The sequence below is a fragment of the Lucilia cuprina genome, chromosome 3, assembly GCF_022045245.1.
Source record: "Lucilia cuprina isolate Lc7/37 chromosome 3, ASM2204524v1, whole genome shotgun sequence".
NCBI classification, from domain to species: domain Eukaryota; kingdom Metazoa; phylum Arthropoda; class Insecta; order Diptera; family Calliphoridae; genus Lucilia; species Lucilia cuprina.
In genome coordinates this window covers 50,256,825-50,283,318 of record NC_060951.1, presented here as the reverse complement: position 1 = coordinate 50,283,318, position 26,494 = coordinate 50,256,825, and the positions used below count along the sequence as shown (strand labels likewise).

General features: G+C 26.2%; 1 protein-coding gene across 6 annotated transcripts; it reads right to left on the bottom strand.

The window, feature by feature from the left end:
• Positions 1 to 349: 349 nt before the first annotated feature.
• On the bottom strand, positions 350 to 26,494 carry LOC111686933 (protein yippee-like). Of its 6 annotated transcripts, none has more exons than XM_046945328.1 (5): positions 26,096 to 26,494; positions 5,034 to 5,581; positions 3,159 to 3,761; positions 2,180 to 2,251; positions 350 to 1,389 (listed from the first exon to the last, which is right to left on the bottom strand). In XM_046945328.1, the coding sequence occupies exon 5, from the start codon at positions 1,340 to 1,342 to the stop codon at positions 998 to 1,000; it is 345 nt and encodes a 114-aa protein (XP_046801284.1). In that variant the 5' UTR covers positions 1,343 to 1,389; positions 2,180 to 2,251; positions 3,159 to 3,761; positions 5,034 to 5,581; positions 26,096 to 26,494; the 3' UTR covers positions 350 to 997. The 6 variants fall into 6 exon arrangements, with proteins under 6 accessions (XP_046801284.1, XP_046801283.1, XP_046801285.1 ...); XM_046945327.1 differs by lacking the exon at positions 26,096 to 26,494 and adding an exon at positions 13,226 to 13,409; XM_046945329.1 differs by lacking the exon at positions 26,096 to 26,494 and adding an exon at positions 5,893 to 6,024.

Here is a 26,494-nt window from a genome sequence, read left to right as displayed (position 1 = left end):
ATAATTTTCGTATGTTTTTTCTTGTAATACATTTAAAAATCAAAGCTTTTTCTTAATTTCACATTTCATTATTGGAAAAGAAAAGCTTTTTAAAGCAAGCATTTTTTAACTTTTTATTATAAAAAATATTCCAATTTTTTATAAAAGTATGCTTTCTGTTTAAGTAGGTTTTTTTTCGTTTTTTGTTTGTGTTTTTTTTTACAAATTTGGTCCAAAAAACATATTGTTTTCAAAAGGGAGATTTAGAGGCAGAGTGTTTAGAAGAAGTTTAAAATACAAAAAAAATCAAATTTGTTTAAAAAGAAGTTTTGAAAATTAGTGTGTATGAAGTTATTTAACTTTTGTTTGATTTGTGTTGTTTTTTTTTTTTTTCTTTTTTAGGTGGGTGATGTTGTTGTTATTGAAAATTTTTAACTAAATGTTGTGTTTCTAAGTTAATGCTCTTTACATCTTTAGTATTAATTAAAAATTAACTAGAATTTTATATATTTTCATATTTTGTTTTTTTCATTAAAATTATAGCTACTTATAAAATACTCGTACATATATGTATATAAAGTAGTAAAACACACAAATAGCCACACTTAAATCAAACCTCGTTTTTAAACCAAGATACATATTTGCAAAACAAATCTTCATTTTTGGCCCAATACACAGAATGCATTTGTGCTTTTACTCTTCTTCAGTTGTGATCAGACTTATAAGTCCCATGCATGATTTGTGTTTTTTTTTTTTTTTTTTTTTGTAATAATACGTATTTGTTTAAAATATTTATATTGTTGTTGCTGATGATGATGTTCTTATAGATTACGCGTAAACTAAACTCCCAGCCACTATTTCTCCCTTAGGACCAGCAGCTCAACAAAAAAGAAAGTAGTATTTTTTTCTTGCTGTCATATATAAAAATTTTATCACGTCTCACCGTAGCTCAGTAGTAGTTCTTTGCCTTTTTTTCTTAAAAGTATCAAACTTTTTTTCTATTTACAATTCACTACGTTCAATCCCAGCCATTTTCCTTAATCATATGTGCTAATTCTATGATGTATTTACCCTCTTTATATTTTTGACTCGATTCATAGGCATGTTCATATTTCCAACCCAACGGTGTTTTACAGCACTCACAATAGATGTCAGCGACTGCATGCAGTCCGGTAAGCAGTACTCTTTCTTCTGTCTGACCACAGGCCACATTAACTACAGAATTAAAGAGATAGGCTGGTCCTTGACTACCCTGAAATGATTTTGAGATAAGCTCATCGTGTGAGGCTAAATGAGCTCGACAGTGAACACATGAGTAGGTCCGATTGGTGGACGGTAAATAAGATTGAAATGTTTTAACCATGTTGTTGTTTGCTTTTTAGTTGCTGTTATTGTTTTCTTTTGTAAAAGCTGAAATTAAGTAAAATTGAAAAGATATTAATTATTTCGTCATCAGTGGTTAAAAATATAATTTTTTTTAATTTTTGTAAAAAAAACTATGATTAATAAAATTTTAGTGATAATTTACGCTAAATTAAGTTTTAGAGAAATTTTTCAATAAATTTTCTTTTTTTATAGAAAATTTCTTTTTTTATATAAAAAAAAAATATTTTTTATTAAATAAAAATTTTAATAAATTTAGTTTTTAATAAAAATGTTCTATTAAAAGAAAATTTATTTTTTTTTTTACTTTTTTAAAAAGTGTTCAATTTTTTTATATAAAATTTACGATAAATTTTCTTTTTATAGAAAATTTACGATAAATTTGATTTTTGTAGAAAATTTACATAAATGTTCTTTTTATAGAAAATTTGCGATTTTTTCCTTCTATAGAAAATTTACGATTTTTTTCTTTCTATAGAAAATTTACGATGAATTTCCTTTTTATAAAAATTTAAGATAAATTTTCTTCTTATTCAAATTTTTATTTAGAGATTTTTTATAAATTAGCTTCGTATAGAAAATGTTCTGTTAAACTGCAAATTTATCGAAAAACGTTTAAATTTACCAATTTAGAAAAAATTTATTACATTTTTTTTAAATCAAATTTTCACATTAATAAAAATTGAAATAATTTAAACTAAAACATTTAATCACCCAAAGAAATAATAAACATTTTGCTAATAAATAATTTACAAATGTAAACACACATTTTAAATGTTTACAACAGTCAACAGATTTTTTTTTTTTGAATACTCACTCTTTGTTTATTTAAGAAAATGTTTCTTTCACTTGCAAATTAATTTTTAGCACGTTAAAAAACTTTGAATATCTAAAATGGTAAAAATAAAAAAAAGAAACATTTAAGAAAAAGTGTTAAAAACATGTATGTCTGAATAAATAATATTGAAATAATTTAGATTTAAAAGCGTTAATTGCACAACACTCACTTTTTTGTTTGCAACTTGAAATTTTAAAAGAAAAAATTTAATGTAAATGAAATTTATGTATTTAGCACTCAAAATACATTTTGCTATTGAAACAACTTTAAGAGTTTTTTTAAACTTTTTTTTCTTTTTTCTTGACAATTTGAAAAAGAAACAAAAACTAAACTGAAGTCTTCCGCACAAAAATAATTAGAGCAAAAACCAATCAAGCACTGGAAATTTTAAACAAATTAAAACGAAACAACAACAACAAAATAATAAAATTGTAAAAATCCGCACGAGAATTAAACAAACTGATGATAAATAGAAAAAATATGGTTGTTTATATTTTAAATTTTGCGTTTTTTTTTTCTTTTTGTAATATAACGATCACTTTATATTTTGTTTTCTTCAATATTCATTTCAGTTCATTTTGCAGACTTCGCAACGACTCGTAACAAACTAAATAACGCAAACTCAGATGGTAGACTGAACTTTTTTTGTTGTTTTGGTTTTAGGTGAGTGAATTGCAAGCAGCAATTCGAAAAATACATAGATACCAGAGACAACAACAGCAGCAGCAGTTCAGTCAGTTACTTAGACAGATTGTAGATAGAATGGACAGGCATTATTCGAGTTGTAGATACAATGTGTAATTACACACATTCACACTAGTGTATGTTTGTAAAAAATAATGAATACTTTATATATTTGTTTATAAAAATATGTATGTGATTCGATGTCTAGGTATGGTTTTATAGAAGAGATCTTTAATGAAAGTTTATTGGTTTTTTATACTACATATTTACGTACATATGTTTACTTTAGGTTCATACACACTCCTGCAAAATGTAATGACAGCAGCAGAGTCGGTCCGGCGGTGGCGTTGAAAACCGTAACAGCTGTTTTTAGCACGTTTCTTTTTTTAATTTATTTTTTGCTTTATTACGTTTAAATGTTTATTTTTTTAATAATACTTGTGTTGTTGCAATTGCTGCTATTGTTGTTGCTTCTTTATTTTTTTTATATTAAATGGCAGCAATGTGTTGTTGTTGTCTATAGTATTACTCACAATCAGTTGGAGATACTATTATTGTTATTATTGTTGATGTAGTCGTTTAATATCTTTTTTCTAGTTAAAATACAATGCAAACATTATACAAATTGCTGATAATTGTTGATGGGATTGTTTCTATAGTCTGGTCTATAACTGCACCCACTCTTGTTGCTGTAGACTGTCGTGTGTTGTACTTATTATTGTTGCTGTAGTTGCAGCTGTTTTAACTCTAGTTTATTTTCTTTGTCCAACAGCAGCAGCTTTTTTTACCGTCTGACAAAAATTGTTCCATAAATTTTAACAAGAATGTTTGCAAATGTTTACTATAGTGTTAAGCCATTTACCATCAAGTCTGAGAACTAAAAGTATATGGAAGAAAAAAACAGAAACTTTTTATTTACCTCCTGCCATGTACATATTAAACATAGAGTATATTGTGTTTTATAGTATTTTTAAAATATTTTTCTTCGAGAGATTGCAATTTTACACCATTTCCTTAAAATTAGTGTTTTTAAAATATTAAAAAAAAACACATGTAAAATTACATTTTAGATAATCGCTTTTGCTAAAGAAAATTTCTAATACAATTTATATTTAAGAGATTTTTTTATTTATTTATTTAAAAATATTCAATAGACCATAAGCGGTTACAAATTTCTACTTTACAATTTTTGATATTTTTTTTATTTACAGACATTCTTCAGATTATGTTTCTATAGAAAATTTACGTTACATTTGTTTTTATTAAAAATTTCCGATATATTTTCCTTTTTATATAAGACGAGAAATCTCCTCGAAATGAAGTCTGAGGTTATTATGATGAGAACTTCTATACAAAATTGGACATGCGGATTCTGACGAATGTAGGGCATGTGAAGAGGACAGTGAAACTCTGGTGCACTTTTTTAATACTGTCAGGCATTCGCCGAAGTTAAACCGAAGTATCTTAGAGTATGCAATGTTATTATGGAAATAACATTCCTCAATATCACTGATTTGAATTTTTTTTTTAGAAATTACGTCTAGGAAACTATATGCGATACAAATGGTTACAAGTCAATTTTAGACATTTAAGTCATTTTTTGAAGAGGGTTTGTATGGGGGCTAGGGTCAAATATAGGCCGATCCTTACGAAAATCTGCAGTGTCATTTATACTTATATAAAACTTATTTGTGCCAATTTTAAGACAGATAGCAGAATATTTGACGTAATTATGGCATAAAAAGTTCAAATCGGGAGGTACGGTTGTATGGGGCTAGGTGAAATAATGGACCGATTTCAACCATTTTCAATAGGCTTCGTTCCTGTGCCAAAAAATATGCTTGGTCCAAATTTCATAAAATTATCTTGAAAATTGCGTCCAGCCGGACGGACATGTCTTAATCGACTCAAAAAATGTTTTATACACCTTTACAAATTCAGAGCTGCATTTAAAAGTGGAGGATGAATCTATTAGAGAAACCTAAAAGCTAAATATTTCGGAATTGTGTCCTAAAGTATCATTTTGGATAAATTTTGCTTTCAATTCCTTATGGGAGACACTTTTTATTTCAAAGATCCCTGGAAATGGTGCAACCTAGACCCTAGACAATAGAGTTGTCTTTACGAAAACTGAAAAAATAAAACTTACTCAGATTTTTTTTGCTGTCAGCGTATTTCTTTATGTTGTATTTTTTTACTAAAGATCGTTTCGTTTTACAGCTTGTACAATTTTTTTATATTTTTAGTTTTTTTTTTTTCATAAAAGGGTAAATAACCGTCTGCCGCTAGTTTTTGTAATAAAACAAAATGATGATTTCGCTCTAGTGCGCTGTGATATTGATATTGGTTGGTTGGTAGTGTTCGTGGTTGGTGGTGGTGTTGATAGTGATGGTAACTTGGTTGAATGGTTGGTTGCTTAGTATCTATCTATATGATGGTATGAGCTATGGAAGTGTTTGTTGAAATCAACTCCTTAAATAAACTTAAAATACCATCAACAAAAATATGTCTTTGTATATTTGTATATTAGATTTTACAGTCGTCGTTCCACTTCCAAAGTACAACAATAAACCACAATAAACTGATTATTTGTGTTTTTTTTTTTTTTTTGCTGTTTAATATAAAAAATGCTTGGTGTATTTTGTTTTTCTCAGTATCTCATTTTCACTCTCCTGCACTGTTTAAATATTGAATTTCCTGAAACGTAGCAAAAAATTTATATAAAAAATACGAAAGAATGAATGTATATATAGAAACTCAAGACAAAGAGATTACAATGTGAATATAATAATGTTATAATCAATATATGCCAAAGACAACAACAACAATAAAGTTTTACAAGACAGTGTTTGCAATTTTAAGGCCTGTTTTAAGTCGTACACATGTATGCAAATCTGTCTGACTGTCAGTCACTCCGTCCGTCCGTCTGTCGGTCTCACGTATCTGTTATGTTAATTTTGTTGTATATTTTTTTAATTGTTTTTACACTGCATATGGTGTATACTCACGTTCAACCAAAAGCTACAACAACGATAATCAGTTGATGATTTAAAAAAATGCTATTGTTGCATCTGCTTTTCTTTGTTTTCGAGACTACAGTGTTAACGTTGTAAAGGATGGAATGATTTCATTTGCTGGCAGTTTGAATCGATTATTATTTGATTTTATATTGTGGGAAAAGAAATGTTGTCGCTATTAATGATTTCAATGTGTTTTCCTTTAACGTATTTTCATTATCAATTATTATGTGGATAATGTTTTGTACTTTTTTGTTTTTACCTTTTTGTGTTGCTATCATTTACAACGAACTGAATGTACTCTACAAATATTTAATGAAAATCAAGAAAGAACTTATAATCTGCTAAACCCGACTAAACCGATATAAATTAATTATCTCGGTCTCGAATATTTTCCATTTTTTTTTAGAAAATTTACAGCAAATTAACCTTATTCATAAACAAAATTTTATTTTAGAAACAAATTAAATTTCGTATGGAAATTTTGTTTTATAAACCTGTTTTAAAATTAAATGTTTATGAATAAGGGGAAATTCTTTTAGGTTTTTTAAAAATTTTCTCAAAAATTTATTTTTATAATGTTTTCTCTTTTATAAAAAACTTTTTATAAATTTTCCCATTTTTAAGAAAAAACATTACAAAATTATAAAAAATTTTCGTTTTCTTTTTACGAAAAATTTTCATAAATTTTTTTCTATATAAAATTTTCGTTAAATTTTCTTTTTATAAAAAATGTTCAATAATTTTATTAAAAAACATGGTAAATAAATTGCTTTAGAAAATTTTGAAAAAAACTGAGTGCTTATGCAGTCTAAAGTGCAAATTTGTTTAATCGGATTTTATTCAAAATTCTCTTACAAATAAAATATGCATAATTGATTAGCCCAATCTAGAATTTATATGCTGTCAATGGTTAGTCGGTTTTTTTATACATTCAATACAATGAATTATTATAATAGTTGTAGAGAAAAAAACCTATTGAACATTGAAAAAATCAAGAACCATGTTTGCATTTTAAACATGTCCAATGAACATAAATGGAGAACAAACTGCAGCAGCAGCAACACACAATACAAGCCCAAATATGAAACAACAATGGAAAAAAAAATATGGCTTAAGAAAATTTATGAATACACAATAAAATTAAAAGTCGTACATTGAACGTTAAACTCAATCAGAAATAGAACAAAATGTGAAAAAATCTATTTTAAAATTTTATTAAATTAAAAGTTATTAAATAAATGATCTTAAACATTTTGAATCGCTACAGAATGCAATGCTAATGACCTATTATATCAAATTATACAAATATGCTTAATGCTCTCAATTACAAAGTGATTATGGTTGAATCCTTTGCCAATACCAGACACTTATAACATTAAACATTCCGAATTCTTTAAAAGCTTTATGTTATTTGAAAAAAAAACTCCGCAGATATAAAAAAACGAAAATGAAATTTAACACAAAATTGCATTTATTCTACATTACCATTAAGAAGGAAAGGAATTAAAAAATTACTTCAAATCCTTAAAATAATGTCACCCAAAGACAAACTGTGGCAATGAGATATTGAAAGACAAATTATATTTTCTTGAAAGAAAGGAATGACCAAGTTCCTATACAACAGTACATCATCATAGAATGTGGTTTAAAGAAAACCCAATGTTTAAATAAACTTTTTCTTTAAAGTATCAGTTGCAACAGACAAACTTTTCTTTTGTACGTTCATACTTATATAAAAAACCATAAAATTGATGAAGTATATTATTTTTTAAGACGTTATTGAGAGTTGGTGTCGGATGCGGTCTGTTGTGGATGTTTCATGTGATGTGGTTGGTGTAAACGTTTTAACCACATCATTTGGTATTGAGACTGCCAAAGAAATCGTTAAGAGACGAAACTGCCAGAAACAGTTTATCAACTAAAAACCACAAGATTTATTTTAAAGTAAAACTAAAGAAAATGTTAAAGTAAAGTTGCATTTTTATGGAATTTATGTATGGTGTACACCATTGTCTGTACCAGGAATGGAAAATGTAAAGTAATATAAAATATATATTAAGGGTTTTCATTTAAACGTTCAAAACCCTCGTAAACTGTGCAACCTGTGCATGTTTCCATTCTAGCAGTTGACTTTTATGGAAATTGATTTGCGCAACCCTTATAAGTTTGAGCGACTATTTAGACCTGCAAACTTGCGCAAACACATTGTGCATTTAATAAATCCGTTCGCTATTGTTCACTTTTGAATTTATGGACTTGAATATTCACATTTTAAACATATTTTGTAAATTTTTTTGTTAAAATAATTTATTGTTTTTTGATTTTGTTTGACATTGTTTTTAAGTGTTTATAAATATTGTAATTGAACAGATTTTGAACAGGGATTTCATGAAACAAGTCGAATAAACTTGCCCACTTACACAAATGGGAAACTTAAGCGTTTATATGAAAATCCTTACTGTTTTAGTACACATTTTCACAACGAAAATTTTGAAATAAAGAATAAGCCAAATTAACTCCATCTCCGATTATAGTTTAATCAAAAGTTATTTTGCCGATTGAAATTTTATATTTGGTTGATAGACGAGACTATAATCTGGTTTACACACGATACTTTAGTCTTGTTTACTGACGAAACCACAGGTTCGTGTATAGGCTAAACTATAGTCTGATCTATAGACTATCTTGTTCCTTTAGACCTGGCAATCTGCTTTATAGATGAGATTGCAATCTCAGTCTAGAGACCAGACTCTATTCTCATCTAAACCACAGTTTAGGCCGCTGTAGGTCTGATTTTTCTTTAACTCGTTTAACAAATAATTTTACAATTCTTATGCCATATTAAACCAAACAAAATATATACATACATATGTAAATATACCCATACGCAAGTCTTAAATAAACATATTCAATCTTCTAATATTTCATGTTTAACTTGAAATACAACAAATATGTATCTTATAAACATCTTAATTTTTTGGAAAGGGAAAAACTTTATAGACAACAGATACAGATATCAGAACAAGATTTTGTTGGTTTTTTATTTGTCTAACCAAAATGCAACATATACAAAATTTTTCAATTTGCAATAAAACAGACTGCGGTGGCGTCTAAATGCAAGAAAAAAATAAGTAAAAGAAACGGAATTGCATTAACAGATTGTAAGCAGACATAATGGCGGAAAATATATAGAAAAAAATTTAAAATAAACGAAATATAAGAAAAATATACATAAAATAAACTGTGAATATAAAAATATAAACCAAAAACAAATAGGAAAGTATAGTCGGTCATGACCGACTATATAATACCCTACACCATGAGTATATTTTTAATTTTTTTTTTTATAAAAAACTTTTATGTTGAATGTTAGCATAATTCCAAAATATTTAAGCAATTTATTGATAAAAAAAAAAAACTAAAATTTCTAAATGAGCCTTTATATGAGTCAAATATGGGCCGATCATCGGTAAATTTGGGAAAAGGATATATTTTTAAATAACAGTTCGTTCTTGCTTGGTTCAAATTTCATCGAATTATCTTGAAAATTGCGGCCTGTACCTTGCGCACAAGATTTACATGGACAAACGGACGGACATGTCTTAATCGGCTCAAAATGTGATTCTGAGTCGATCGGTATACTTAAAGGTGGGTGTAGGACCAATATTTTTGTGTGTTACAAACAACAGCACAAACGTATAATACCCTCCCCACTATAGTGGTGTAGGGTATAAAAAAGAGTAGAGAAGAGCCGATATAAAAGGTACCTAGAAAAGAAAAAAACATTTTATGTACAACAATGATTGTGTAGAGAAGGTACATGAGGAGTGAGTCAGAAAACGTTATTAATAAAACTTATATTAGCTAGGTATTATCTTTTTTAAATAATTATTATTCAACTCTTGTAAAATGAACTGCGAGAAAAAGATTATTAAAACTTTTCGAAAAATTCAAAATGAAAAATTCAATAAAAAATCCCAAAAATTGAAAAAAATCTAAATTAAATCAAATAAAATAAATTTAATAACCCTGGATTTTGCGGTAATATTATAAATTCTAAATATGGTATGACGGCACAGACATCATAGATCTACAAATCCCACTTGGTCTCATTTCAAATATATTTTGCTGTCACACAGTGTAATCTTTTTTTAAAATAAACAGTTTTGCACAACATAAATAAACAAAATATTTTCTAACAAGCGGAAAACACAATTTGAAAGGAATTTTATTTATTTTAATTTATAACATTTAACAATAAACAGATAAATTAAAAATAAAAGAAAATGACGTTGATTTACAAAAAAAATTTGAAGAAAAGAGCCCATGAGTTTGTTTTTTTTTTTTTTTGATTCATAAAAAAAGACAGTGTATTTGCGAAATGAAATAAAATCAAAATAAATAGCAAAAACAAACCCCACTGAAATAATTATGTATATATATTGTAAGAGAACAACAACTATACAAACAAAAAAGTTTGTTTTTATTTGTTTCTGTTTTCCTTCTCTGTTTTTATTTTTTTTTTTGCACAACAGCTGTTGCTCTTTGTTATGATTTCGAAATGGGTTGTTTGGTGGGTTGTTGTTTGTTTGGTTGGTTGCCTTTTACAGTGACAATAACAAACGTTTAATGAACTTTAGTGCGAGAGTTAGTTTTTAGCAAATATACATATGTACGTACATGTTTGTTTACATAAAACAACGACAACTTTAAAAGAATATTTATGTAAACAAAAAAAATACAAAAGGTCTTAAAGTCACAATGTTGTACATACCTATTTAGTAGAACATACATGTATAAATAGTAAGTAGTAGTAGATACATATGTATGTTGTAATAAATTAGTATGAAGTTACTGTGCAAGGAAAAAGGAATTATTATTTTATAATGGCTAAAGAACAACGACATCAACAAAGAAGATGTTAGTGGTCCGGGTTGAAGTACGCCATATGTAAAATAATAGTAAATATTATTCCCTCAAGAAATAAATAGGCAATGTACAATTTCCTAATTATATTGTTCAATTTTAATGAACTTCGTAGTAATTTTTCGACGATTTATTTCTCTTATTTAAATAAAACTTTGTCAAGAGAAATTGCACCGATTTTATATCTTGAATATAGACTATAAATCAAGGAATTAAAAACGACTTAGAGCGGGTTTTTCAGACAAAGATAATCTACATTCTTTGTTTAAACCCAGTTTAATACATGTTTTGTGTTTTTTAGTAAACAGTAACGTTACTTATTATCTTAGTTTAACTGAGTGTTATTGGCCAATTAAACTTATCTTATAAGTGAGAAATCACAATTATCAAAAACAATAAAACAATGATTTCGGAAAAACAAAAACTCAATATTTTAAGTTAATTGCAATTTTCTGATTTGTTTTGTTTTATTTATTATTGTTTTAAATGTTTATTTAAAATTTTTCTAAAATTTTTAATTTTACAAAAGTATTATTTGCAAAAATCAGATGTTTGTTGTTTATATTTTTGAGTGAAAATTTGGCAGTACTGACAAAGTTAACTGAACTTTAAAAGTTCAGGGATTAAAGTCCCCCTAAATTTGTTCCGAGTTTAATATAACAGCAAGTTAAGCCTAGTTTAACTGAGTCGTAAGAAACCCGCCCTTATTCCATTAAGGGTTTTATATTTTAATTTAAAACATTATTGAAGAATTTAAATTTTAAATAAGTTTGCATTAATAAATCTCAAATTAATAGAAAATGCCAAAACAATCGCGAATGTTTCAATAAGTTTCTGAATAAAGAATTATATTTTCCATTCTATTTTTAAAGGAGCAAATTTCGAGAAATAATGACAAATTTTCTTAAATTAGTAAAAAGAATGATTGAATAATTTTTTAAAATATTAAAATAATAGTGGTATAACATATACTCTTAATGGAGAAAATAACAGAAATCTGTAATAAATTTATTTTTTAGCGAAAGTTTATGAAATTGATCTTTATATGAAAACCTTAAAAAAGTAAACTATTCTTTTATGCATTTTTCCAAAAGTTGGTTTACAATTAAATTTTGACTTGCGACTTTTCAGAAAAATCTTTCGACTTTTTATAAAGCATTTTGTACAAATATCTATGACAGATTTTAGACTGTTCTATTCTTTTGCCACAACTTGCAGAAACCATATCGTGTTTGACATTTTAGTTATATTTCTAAATTTCTATAAAATATACAACTAGTCTTATGAACTAGTTCTAGTTTTAAATACCAAACTGCTGGTGAAAATATTTACATTTAGATTATTTAAAAAAATATTGATTTTCTTAATTTACAAAATCTATATGTCGTCTTTGATTATCAAATTGTTTACCTTATCGGTAAACAAAAAATCCATAAATACCGAGAATCCACAAGAAAATGTTACTTTTACAAAAAGAAAAGAATACGTCTACAATTTAATAAAAAATAGGTTCGTTGAACTAATAACTGACTTGTGTGATTAATGAAGAAATGAACGAACAGAGCCTGAAACCAAATGACAACCAAGATGATGATTTTGTTTTCTATTAATGTTTGGTTTTTTCTTTACCAGCTAAACTCGAAGATAATGAACAGGGTAACCGAAAAAGGTTATAAAAATTAAAAATTTGCTTTTAAAGTTACTTTTTAAGAATTTGTAATAAAGGATCAGAGGAAGGACGACAAAATTTTGAGTGACTAAATATGAGTTCAAACAAAATTAGTTAAATATTTATCAAAGCAGAAATAAATTTTAACAAATCGCTGCCAAAAGTATTTAAATTGAAAAAAATACAATACTTAATTGTTTTGTGGTTGCCCTGCATATAACAATAGCTAGCCATGACAGCGATGTCATGTCATTGTTTTGATTGTGATGACAAGTCAAAAGAAAAAATATGAAAAATTAATAATATAAATTATCAAAAGTAGAAAATAATATAAAAGGAAACCAAAGACAACCAACCATCCCACCAATAATACAACAAAAACAACAACTAAACAGTTCTTTGACATTTTGCCAAAAACAGAAAAAATAAAACAGATACAAATATAAATGTAAATAAACAAAATTATAAAAGGAAGTAAAATGAAAAGACAAGAAAGAGGCTTATACACTTGACTCAGAAAACAAACCAAAAAAAAAAACACACTCCAGACAAAAGCAGCAAATATTAATTAATTTAAATCTTTTACAGTTAATTAAACCAACAGCAACACAAAGAACCATTTAAATTAATAAATCAGAAAAAACAATTTTATAAGAAAACCAGTCAACCGGCATAAATTTTTACTTTACACAGTGGCAAAATAAAAAGTAATTAAAATTTAATTACCTTTTTTTATAGGGAAAATAACACACAACAGATTTGCAAAAAAAAATTAAAAACATATATGAAACGTTTTCTTTATAATAATAATTTATGTAAATTATTTTTTACACCATTTGTATTTTTCCGCAAGTTACACGAGTATTTTAAAATTCATATAAAAAAATCAACTGCACTCGAGAACGTCTCAACTTGTACTGTTTAGTTTACAATTGCTGGTTGGTTGTTTGGATGGTGGATACGTTGGTTCGTTGCTTGGCAGGTTTTTCATTTCAATTCTTTTTTTATATATTTACTTCTTCTGCTGTGTTCAGTATTTTTCTGTATGAATTGTTTTGGAAAAGTTGTTGGTTTTTACAGTCAACATCATAATGTTGTAGTGAATGCTGGCTGACAACAGTCGGTAGTATGTAGTAGATTTAAGTCAACTAAAATATCAACAACATTGTGTAAGTATAGTCTAGCTTACCAAATTATACCCTACTCCAGTTATCTTAATAGTGTGTTATTTAAAATAATAAAGCATTAATTTTTTATTTTGAATTAATTTCGATATATTTTTGATTAAATTCTGATTCTCTAAAGAAGTCTAGAGTCAAATATGAACCGATCCTAACAAAATTTGGTCAAGGGATTTTTGTTAAAGTAAAATGTATTTGTTCTAAATTTCATCCAAATACAAATGTTTATGAAAGAGAAACAGGTCTGTCTTAGAATTCTATTCCGTTCAAAAGTGGAATTATAACTTAAATTTCAAGTGATTTCATTTTGAAAAAAAGTTATATTTTTTTCTTTTTTGATAAAGAAAATTAGGAAAGATAATTCCACTTTCGATCGGAATGGAATTCTGGGACAGACCTTATAAAAACAAATTAAGGGCGGGTTTCTTACTCATCAGTTAAACTAGACATAACTTGCTGTTAGATTAAACTCGGAACAAACTTAGGCGGACTTTAACCGATAATTGTGTTTTTCAGTTTTAGATTTAAGCACAGTTAACTTTGTTAGTATTTCACTAAAAAACATAAACAATGAACAGCAGTTTTTTGCAAACAATACTTTTGTAAAATGTAAAATTTTGGAAAATTATTAAATAAACATTTAAAACAATACTTAATGAAACAAAACAAATCAGAAAATTGCAATTTACTAAAATATTATGTTTTTGTTCTTCCGAAGTCATTGTTTTATAATTTTTGTTAATTGTGTTTTCTCACTTATAACTTGAGTTTAATTGGCCAATTACTTTCAGTTAAACTAAGATAATAAGTAACTTTACTGATAACTGAAAAACACGAAACATATATTAAACCAGACCGCCCTAAGACCGATCATTAAGAAATTTTGCGATATAGGTACACGGGGTAGAAAAGAGAAATGTAATTGGCTTAAAAGGTTTATATGGACAGACAGACGGACATTGCTTAATCGTCTCAGAAAATGATTCAGAGCCGATAAATATACTATAAGGCAGATATAGGATTATTATTTCTATGCGTTACAAACTCGAGCACATATTCAATATACCCTCCCCACTAAAGTGGTGTAGGGTATAAAAATCCAAATAAAATCAACAAGAAACAACAAGGCAACTGGTATAAAGAAATCAACAACACAACAGCAACTAGAATTCATACACACTCTTTTCATACAAATTAATGTATCAAGAAGGAATGTATAAAAAAAACCTTAAAAAGTCGTTAGCAATATAACAGCAACAATATTAGCAGCAAATAAAAACAAACCAGCAACAACAGCAGCGACAAACTCAAATCAACAGATATAGAAGGAGTTGATGATTTCTTGATATGTTTGTTGTACATCATCATCATCATTGTCGTCATTAACACCAGCGCATTGCTGTAATGGGTCGTTTGTTGCATGGATTGATGTTGCATTGGTTGCCTTAGTTCTTCGTGTTTGTTCTTTTATGATTAGAAGAAAATGTAATTTTAATTTTCGAAAAAATAATACCATTACGACGAATTTCGGTCTGTCTATTACAAAATTTCTAGAGTATTCTCTATAAAATATTATTTAACCGAACTTTTTTTACAATAGGGATGAAGGGAATGATAAAAAAGAGAAGTGAAATAAAATGTTTAAAAAACAAATTTATAAAAAAATATTTTATCGATTTTTTTTGTAAAAAAATAAAAGTTTAATTAAAAAATTATAGCAAAATGCCGATGGTTTCTTTATTTTTATATTTTTGGTAAACTTGACTTGAATAGTTAAAAAGAAATCCGATGTTGATCTCACGGCAGCATATTCAATCACACCAAATGTAGGGTACTTTACTAACAATAGCAAATGCAATAAAATGAAATCTACATTCTCCATACTTGCTCCATGCTTAGTTACTTGTCTGGGAGTCGTAAAGTGACACAAATGTTAATGATCTGCCTGAACACGAACGTAATACACAAACGATAGAGTTTGTATTGCTAAAGCTCAAACAGCATAGCAGACATACAATATGTTTGATTAAGAATTATTTATGGAGACAATGTTTTACTTAGCATGCAATTATTGTCAGCATTCATACTCATTTGGGATTCAACATCTATGAATTTATTTATTGCTTATAAAAGACAAATAGAAAATATTACTACAACAAACCCGAGTACTTGTGCAATAAATACTATAAGATCATATTGAACAAAGAAAAAAGGGTCCTGTATGTTTAAAGTATAAATAAAATGCATATTTATTATTTAGTAAATAAAATTTAAATTGTAGTCTAAGTATTCCATAGAGATAATTTTGAACTTGAACATGCGCTAAAAGAGAAATGTCTATATTGTTTGTGGAGTCATTGTAGATGACTCCAGACATAATAAGAATAATTTCACTTTTATTACAATTACAATAGTCATATAGGTACATATTGATGTTTTCTAGAAATTTTGCTATTCCTTAAAGAAATTTAAATATTTAAAAGGAAAAAAATTAATTTAAACCCGATGTCATCTTTTCCCTTTATTATTTTCATTTCTCTTAACCATTTTTTTACATAATAAACTTTTAAAGTTTTGGAAGTGGTTAATTATCTACCGAAATACACAAGCAATACTTCCGCCATTGTTGTCTTTAGCAACATCTGTTAAACCTTCAAAATTTCTTTCAAAACTTTTGTGTAATCACTTCTTTTGTCTGTAGAAATGTCTATATTGTTTGTGGAGTCATTGTAGATGACTCCAGACATAATAAGAATAATTTCACTTTTATTACAATTACAATAGTCATATAGGTACATATTGATGTTTTCTAGAAATTTTGCTATTCCTTAAAGAAATTTAAATATTTAAAAGGAAAAAAATTAATTTAAACCCGATGTCATCTTTTCCCTTTATTATTTTCATTTCTCTTAACCATTTTTTTACATAATAAACTTTTAAAGTTTTGGAAGTGGTTAATTATCTACCGAAATACACAAACAATACTTCCGCCATTGTTGTCTTTAGCAACATCTGTTAAACCTTCAAAATTTCTTTCAAAACTTTTGTGTAATCACTTCTTTTGTCTGTAGAAGTTTTTCAAACATTTAAATTTTATACATGACTACTTACAATAACGGAAGATACTTTTTTCCATTTACATATATACTTTTTTCTTCTTTGTTCAGAAATGTCTTCAGTAAAAGTTATCAGTTTTTTCTTTTACAAGGAAAAAGAACAAAACTTTTTCCCCAAAAGGTTATTAGCCGTCTAAATGTTGTAGGTATGTTCTCATATATTTACTCATATCTATATGTATGCGCATCTTCCGTATATATTCGTTTAAAAAATTTGTATGTCAGAGGAATTTCCACCACATAACGGTGCAACAATGAAAATACATCCTCATAAAGAAACGAAACAAATATACACAAAATATTTCCTATATAATCTGCATCAGAAATAAACAAAATATTCGTACATTTTTTTTTTTTTTTTGGTGCAATTCAAATAGTACTTTCCTCTTTTAACACTTCCACTAACACTTAACAAAATCTTTACGAGATATATTTTTTCTGTAAAAACGAATATTTGAAAAAAATTTATGAAATTTTTTTCTTGAAAAGGAAATTTTTTAAAATTTATCTAATTAATTCTTAATTCTTAAAAGAATATTTTTTTTAATAATTTTAAATAAATTTTCCTAAAAAGCGAAATAATCAAACATTCTATATAAAAAGGTTTATCGAAAATTTTCTATAAAAAGAAAGCTTCTTCAAAATATTATATATAAAAAGAATTATCTAAAATTTTGTATTAAAGTAGAATTTATCGAAAATTTCTATAAAAGTAGAATTTATAGAAAATTTTTAATTAAAAGAAAATTAATCGAATAGAATTTATTAAAAATTTCCTATAAAAAAAAAATCATTGATCAAAATTTTCCTACAAAAAAAAATATCGAATTTTCATTTTCAAATTTCTTATATAATATATTCCAGAATATGAAGAAATCTACTTAAATTATATAGCTGACGAATCCGCAATGAAGTTCAAGTCCACAAAACTGTGAAAAATATAATTTTCATAATCCTGTTTGACGAATTGGTGCAATACTTTCAGGTCTTTCTTTTAGGCCCCAAACTTTGCCATTTGTTATGTGTAATCCCACGTGACATCTCTGATTCTTTTAATATAAAATTTCTATGTTAAACTTATACAATATGAAACTAAATATTTTTATAAACTCACGCAAAATACTTTTCACTAAAACCAGAAACACGCAAAATCTAAGAAAAAATATCTGTTTAAGAATGTCTGTTTGTTTGTATAACAATGGATGACGATTCGGATAAAAGAAAAAACGATATTATGGAGAAAAGAAAAAAAGATGTGTCTTTTTTGAGGTTTTCTTTGTGAGAGAGCTTGGTTTCAAATACATATTTTAACAAAGACACCAATTCAACCAACACCAAAAAAGTATTTGTTTGGTTTTTCCACGCTTTTTTCTCTTATTATTTCTAGTTTTCAGCTCCGGTTACATGTTTTGTAAAAATCTTGCATCATAGAATGCTTCTGATTATAGACAATAGACTTTATGGTACCAGGTTTAGTATTGCTATAGAAATGGAGGAAAAAAACTGTTGAACTTGTTTTGCAATCTATTGTTAACATAAACGATTTGTGGTATTTATTTGGTTTGTGGTTTAGGTGCAACGCAGAGCAATGACCTTGTCTTAATACATAATATAAAGTATAGAAAGATAAGGAACTATATTTCCTTTTACTAAAAGTTTATTTATTTAAAATAAATAAAAATCAAAAATTCTACTTGTTTAATAAAAATTCGAATTTTAAAATCGAGTAAATATATGAGACATTTGCGCATTCGTTTTTCAATGAATTGAATTTTGCAAAATGAGGTTAGGGGTATAAAAAAGTAAACAAAACCAGAATATAATATTGTTTTTTTTATTTTATTTTTAAAACAGTTTGCGATTAAAATGTCAATACACTCTACATTTGAATCAAAACAAAAACAAGTATAATGTATGTATGCTACGGTTTGGTTTTTTATGATGATTTCTTTTTTAAATTAAATGCAATGTGAATTTTTTATTTTAAAAATAAACAAATGTTTATTTTTATTTGGTTTAAATTTGGCATCATTTCCTCCTTTATGACAAATGACAATTTAGCTAATGTATGTGAAATGTTTAAAAAAAAAGAGATTTAAAATTAAAATGTATTTTAACTTTAAAAAACTTTTAAAAAGTGGAAATTAAAAAAAAATAGAATTTCAATTGAAAATTGTTTTTACTTAGCTGATTTTGGTTAAAAATTTTAAATTTTTTTCAAAATTAAGAATATAAAAAATTGGTCTTAAGCTACAAACGGCAAATTTCCATACGAAATTTGATTTATAAATCGTTTATAAAATAAAAATTTGTTTATGAATATGGGGGTTATAAAATTGGTGAGAAGTCCTTTGCCCATTAGCTTAGCTTGTTGCTTATTTTTTTAAATCTGACCAGCACAATAATTTCGTAATTTTTACATTAACATTAAAAACTATTAATAAATATAAATAGCAAGTACTTGTAACAAAAGAGCAATACACTTTTAGTTTATTATTAAATAATAGTGATGCCAATATAAATATTGTTCTCTTTAAAATTATTAATATGTAAAGAAAATGTATTAATAATAAACAACAACAAATTTTACATTATATGTATCCTACCCCACTATAAGCTGTTGAAATCGATAGATCTCATACAACCTTATCCCCCAAACATGGATTTTGGGTTCATTTATGTATACGATTTAGGATGTCAAAAAAATCGGCTTAACTTCATTATATAGAAATTTAAATGACACTGCCAATTCCTTTAATGATCTTGAAGGTCACGATCTATATATATAACAAGTATGAATTTATGGTCGGACTTCGCCGACCATATGATACCCTACACCAGTCAGTATGTTAAAATTTTAATTTTTTTTTTTAAATAAAGCATTTAATTTGTTTTATTGTAGAATATTTTTAATTATTGTTGACAAAAAAAGAGATTTAAATAAATATGGGATAAATATGGGCCTATCCTTATAAATTTTGGTAGATGAATTTACGTCTACTTTAAAGTCATTTATGTAGATTTTAATCGTTTTATAAGTAATTATAAGTTAATTTTAACCTTCAAGTCATTGTCTGAAGGGGAGTCTGTATGGGGGCTAGGGTCAAGTGAGGCCCGATCTCAATAACAATTAGTATTGTCATTTATTGTTCTATAAAACTAATTTTTGCTGATTTATGTTGACATTATAAAACATTTAACGTACTTATGAGCCTAAAGACCCGATTCGGGGGGTACGGTTCTATGGGGGCTAGGAGAAATAATGGACCGATTTCAAGCATTTTCAATAGCGATCGTCCTTTAACCAAAAAAAGAGTATGTGCCAAATTTCATCAAATTATCTTGAAAATTGCGACCTGTAGCGTGCGCACAAGTTTTACATGGACACACAGACAGACAGACGGACGGACATAGCTAAATCGACTCAAAAAGTGATTCTGAATCGATTGGTATACTTTAACTTAGAACCAATATTTTTGGGTGTTACAAACTTTAGCACAAACACATAATACCCTCCTCGCTATGGTGGTGTAGTGTATAAAAATGAATGAGTGTTTGTATGTATGTCTGTTTGAACCTATAGATTTCTAAATGGTAAGACCGATTTTCCTGAAATTTTCAGTGTCTTTCTGTGTATATGGAAGGAACTATAGGCAACATTTTATTTTAAAAAGTGTCACGCCCACATTCAAAATAAGTATTAAAATTCGCATTTCTCAGAAACTGAAAGAGTTAGACCCATATTAGCCATTGCCCCATTATGAGCCATCTTATAGAAAATCTATTTTTTTTGTCAACAAAAGGTTAAAAAATTCCGGAATTAAGATAAAAACAAACTAAATGCTTAATTATTTAAAGAAAAAAATAATACATATTTTTAACATACTAACTGGTGTAGGATGTCATATTGTCTGCTATACCCGACTATACATTCATACTTGTTTTAATTTACATATATTTCTAAAACACCCTATATGCAAACCTCTATTATATTGACAACACTTTTTGTATTGACAGTTTTGCTCGTTTTCTCTCACTTTTTTTCTTTGTTTTCTCACATTTTTTGCACAAATATTAATCATATGTTTTTTATTTTTCTTTTAAAGATACTTTTTTAATCAAATAATATAAAATGTATATACATACATTTAAACATACATATGTACATTTATATTAAGTGTGTGTTTTGTTTTGATAGTATTATTCTACACATTAAAATTTAAAAAAAAAAGAAAAACGTATTTACCAGTGTACACTTAATAAGGTAGCCTCGTCGCTACAACAAATACAACAATACAAAAACAACAGGCGATTTGTTATTGTAGAATAATCCCATCTGTCAAAAAAAGCTGTGTGTGTAGAATGAAAAAGCAACAAATAAACACAATAAAAATATGAGTTTTTAGCAATTATTTAAATTTTTAACTATTAATATTAATATATTATATATATTAAACGTTGAATGTCTGAAAATCATAACTATATCTATTGGGAAGACCAATTTTCCGAATTAAACGTGTTTTTTGTGAAAAGTGATTGGTCGTGTTAAAAATAGTTGAAACTGATTTGGAACGTATGCCGGAGCTAAAGATTTTCTTTTTTTATCAAGAGAGAAGGATAACAAAGACATTTAATCACGGTTGACCTAGAAAACTCCTTTAAAACCATAATTTTCTTCACTTTTTAAAATTTTTACACCTTTTGCGATTTTTTTTCTATGTAAACAAACAGGAATTTTGACAGATATGATTGTAAAAGCTGATGATCAGCTGTGCGGACGAGGCTACCTTATTAAGTGTACACTGGTATTTACTTTTCTTAATAGGGGGATCGATCATCGAATGCACCATACATTTATGTATGTAAAAATAACAAAATAACATTTGTTTTGTTTGGCTCTTATCATTTGTTTATGTTGTGCTAATTTCTATAATTTTCTTTTTATTTATATATATATATTTTTTTTGATTTTTGTTATAAGTGTTAATTGATATTTATAAAGTGCGCAAAAAATTATCAATATAAATTATAAACAAATGTTTTGATGAGCAATTTTATTTTACGCTTTAGTGTAAAAAACTATGTAAATACCTATAAACTTTTGTTTAATAATAGGTACAAAGTTGTTTTTTTTTTTAGAAAATTTTTGATAAATTTTGTTTTTATAGAATATTTTTGATATTTTTTGTTTTCGATGAATTTTTTTCTTATAGAAGATTTATGCTAAATTTTATTGTTATTGAACATTCATGTCTGTTCTATAAATCGATTCGGTTTCAAAATCGAGAAGCTTCTAAAAACGAATTTGGTGTTTTGTAAATCGAATTTTTATTTCAACGTAAAATTCAGAAAAATAAATATATTTTAAATTAAAAGGGTTTTAAATGTCCATAGCATTTATATTAAGTTACAGATATATTTAAAAACCCAAAAAATAATTATTTATTATAATAAAATTAAATTGGATTAATTTTCGATTAGATTTGTGTAAACGGTTTGTAAACGAAAAAAATTATGAGAATTCGTTTTTAAATATTTTTTTTTTTGTAATATTTTACAAAATTTGCGTTACATTTTCTTTTTAATAGAAATTTTTTGTTAAATTTCTAAAAAAAAATTTTGATTAATTTTCTTTTTAATAGAAAAATTTCATATTTTTTATGCATAAAAAATATTTGTTAAATTTTCTTTTTAATAGAAAAAAGTTCTTTAAATTTTCTATAAAAAAATTTTTGTTTTCTATTTCGATTTGAAAAAAATGCATCAACAAAATTTAAATGTTTCACAAGAACCTTATAATATTAAAAGATAGATCAATTTCTTTTTATGAATACATAATTTTTAAATCTAATTTAGTGGAATTAAAAATTGACCACCATTGTTTTACTCACAAATTTGCCTTCATTATTATTCATTTGCCATACGCCAAAATAAGTACATTACCATACAAGAATTTAAACTACGCTAGACAAACACATAGCAGGAATGGAAAATCGTACAAAAAATTTTGTTAAAGTTATATAAATTGTAAATTTGATTTTCAATATAGAAAAACTTTTAAAATAATTTTTCAAATAAAATGTTTTCTTAATGTTATTATCTTATTAAGGAAGCTAGATCTTACAATGTTGTCAGAAAAGTATTCAGAAAATGTCTAATAATCATAGCAACTAGAATTTTTGTCTTGCAACATTCAGAAATTCTTCTTCGGACAATGTTTCAAAAGAAGTATTGTAAGTACACACGATTGTTAGATCAGACAAACGTGCATTACAGCTATTACGCATGTACATTAGAACGACTCAATCAAAATGGTGCTTTAGTTATTTCTCTTAATATATTCGCTATAATGTAATATGATGTTACCCAAAATGTTTTCAGTTAAGTTTATTCGTGAGCTGGACAGTTTTCAAGAAATTATCGTATGGGGGACACAATTTTTCATGTTAAATTCAATATTTTACCCACCTTCAAACAATCTTTGTTATATTTTAAAAAGGTTACCAAGATATGAATAGTCTATCAATGTCCGTTCGTTAGCGAAGTCTAGTGGTGTGCAAAATTGTGCATACATTTAATTTATATTTGTGAAAAACGTAAAATTTTTTAATATTTTGGAATATGACAATTATGAGCAGACCGTTATTTAAAGTTAATACATCATTTGACGCGGCTCTAAAACAGCTTTCCAAATATAAGATTGGATCTTTTGTTTAAAAACAAAAAATTAAAAAAAATAATTCCGAACAACTATTTTAATTTGGTCCAGCTCACGAACGGTCAACGCTAGACTTAAAATATTTTGGGAATCGTCATAAAACTAAGATACATACATACATATGTTTGTATATGAAGAAACATTCATTTTCCATCTCTGTCATAAAACAGAAGCAATAATAGAAAAAATATGAAAAATTTATACTATATAAAAGATTTTTATAAAAATAAATAAAAACAAAAATAGTAATAATAAATTAATGTAAAAAAATATCTGCAAAACGAATAAATAATTTGAGAAAAAGGTGATAATTTTGTATGTATGTATTACGAAAAAGTTTATAGCTCTCTTATAACATCTAATTTCGAAAAACAATTAAACTAACATTATTAATAAACAACTAATCATAAGGGGAAAATTTTAAGAGGAATATGTTGAGCAGTTATAGAAATTATTAAGAAAACTTTTTTTCCGGATTGGCTATATGCCAAATCTAATGAAGGAGAGAAGAGGGCGTCAATTTTGAACACTTTGTCATACAGGGTTTTTTTCAATAAATCTTTCTGTGCAATATATTGAAAATCATCTTATAGAAAACAACTCAGTACATAATTATGTTATCAAGATAAAATATTACATTTTTAAAAATAAAATTCTACATATGGTAAATGTACCAGTAGTCGGCAGTTTAACGTGTTGCTCTTTTTCAAAGTATCTCCCTAAAGAGTCGGAATATGTTATTACGATGATTTTTAGTTATTACCATTATGTTGTTAGTTAAGTTTTAGATCCACTTAACATTTTTTAAAAACAAAAAAACTATTTTTTAGTAATTTGCAAAATTTTGTTAAAAACACCAAATTTTCCAATAGTCGGCACCAGTGTTTAGAAAAAAGGCATAATTATATAGAAAAAGTGTTAAATACACAATTTTCAAAGAAAATGGTTAACTAAATTTTTTTCTATAGAAATATCTGTAATAATATCGTTTTTTCTGTAGAAAAATATGTTATAAACATAATTATAATTGTAATAATTATACATAATAACATTTTTTCTATAGAAATTGAGTTATACAAGCAATTTTCTATACAAATATATAATTTTTGTTAGAGAAAAAAGTAATTTTTTATAGGGAAAAGTCTTATATGTACTGTTTTTTAAGAAAATCTTGTATAAAAAAATGCAATTTCCTATAGGTAAAATAAATTAAATATAAGTTTCATAGAGGATATTATAATAAGAAAACTTTTCTATAGAAAAATTGTCATAATAAAAATTTACTATAGAAAAAAACTGTTATACTCATAATGTGTTTTGTAGAAAAACAGTTGAGAAGCAATCTTTGTTAGAAAAATTTCAATATGCAAAAGTTTTAATTGAAAAAACTGTTATACACATTTTTTTGTATAGAAAATTATATTCTGTAGAGAAAATGTTAATCTTCTATAAAAAAAAATTCTATAGAAAAAAATGTATACACATAATTCCCTATAGAAACACATTTTGTACAATCAATCTTCTATAGAGGAAATTGTAATACACAACCAACTTTTAAACTACCAATCTCGAATTAATTTATACATATGTATGTCGATCTCTTTTTAAAAAGCCGTACCACGTTCCCTTATCTTAAGGTGTTACTAATTATCAGATTAGTTTTTCAGAAAAATTTTTTTATTTTATATCCACAAATTGTTATCTTTTGCCCTTAGCTTTTCAATAAACCCAGGGAACAAGAAACGGATATAGTAAATAAAATCGATTCAATTGTTGGCAATAAAGAATGTAAATTTTTGCAAAAACAAATAAATTCTAAAAAATAGTACCACACTTTAACTTACCAAAAGACCTTGAACTGATTTTGTTGTTTTAATGCAACTGCTCTTGTTTTTGTTGTTATAAATTTTATTTATTGTTATTGGTTAAGCTTTTAAATAAATTTATTAAGTTCAGTAAAAAAACCCGATTTTTTTATTATTAACTACGAGACAAAACCGTTAGAAATAAAAACCCACACATTTGCACTCTTTCTTGTATATATTTTTTAATTAAAGCGAAACAATTTTCAGTGCAAGGTAGAAAAAAGGTTTTACTTTAAATATCAAATCTACCTCTTAATTGAGAATATGAAACTAGAATTTATTTAAATGTTTAAATAAAATATTTAATTATTTAATTTTTAAGCCAAATCAAGGGTAAAACTTAAACGGTTTATTATTTTGTTGCTGTTTTAAGTTGTTTCTTCTTTTTCCTGTTTTTCGTTCTTTTTTTGACCCACACTTAACATTCAAACACACACAAAAGATTCGCTTTTGTTAAAAACGAATCAATGAAGAAAATGAAGAATGAAAAAAAACAGCAACAACTACATATTAATTTATTTCATTCTTTTTTGATACTTTTTTTCTCAATGAAGGGCAAAACTGCAGCCAGCTGCAATATACGATATTATTGTTGTTGTTTTTGTTGCAATTCTCTCTAAACACTTCGATTTTTCACCAAAAACAATTGCACGAAAAAAACTATTAATTTATTGTTGATATACCACGAAAAAAAAACCTATTAGATTTTGAAATACCTTATCAATTTGAATTTTCCACTTGGAATTTCCCTTTAAAAGTAAATTTTCTTTTACAATATTTTACTTTAGCAATAATTACGCAGTTTACTTTGTTTGAAACAAAAAAATGTATATTTTTTGTTGTGCTGAGCTTGGACTTTCTTGGTATCCTTCTAGAATTTTTCACTTTTTGCAATATTTTTGTTCATTTTTCGTTGGCATGTTTATTTTTTTAAAAATTTTCATTTAATTTCCTGTTTTAATTTTATAAAAATTTACATTACACAAGCCAAGAACTCAACGTCAAGCACAATTTTACAATTTTTTTCTTCTCATTCGTTCTTATTTTTTCTCAATTTGAAAACACACAACAAATCACTTTAACACATAATGACCACGGATGGTTGATGTTTGAAA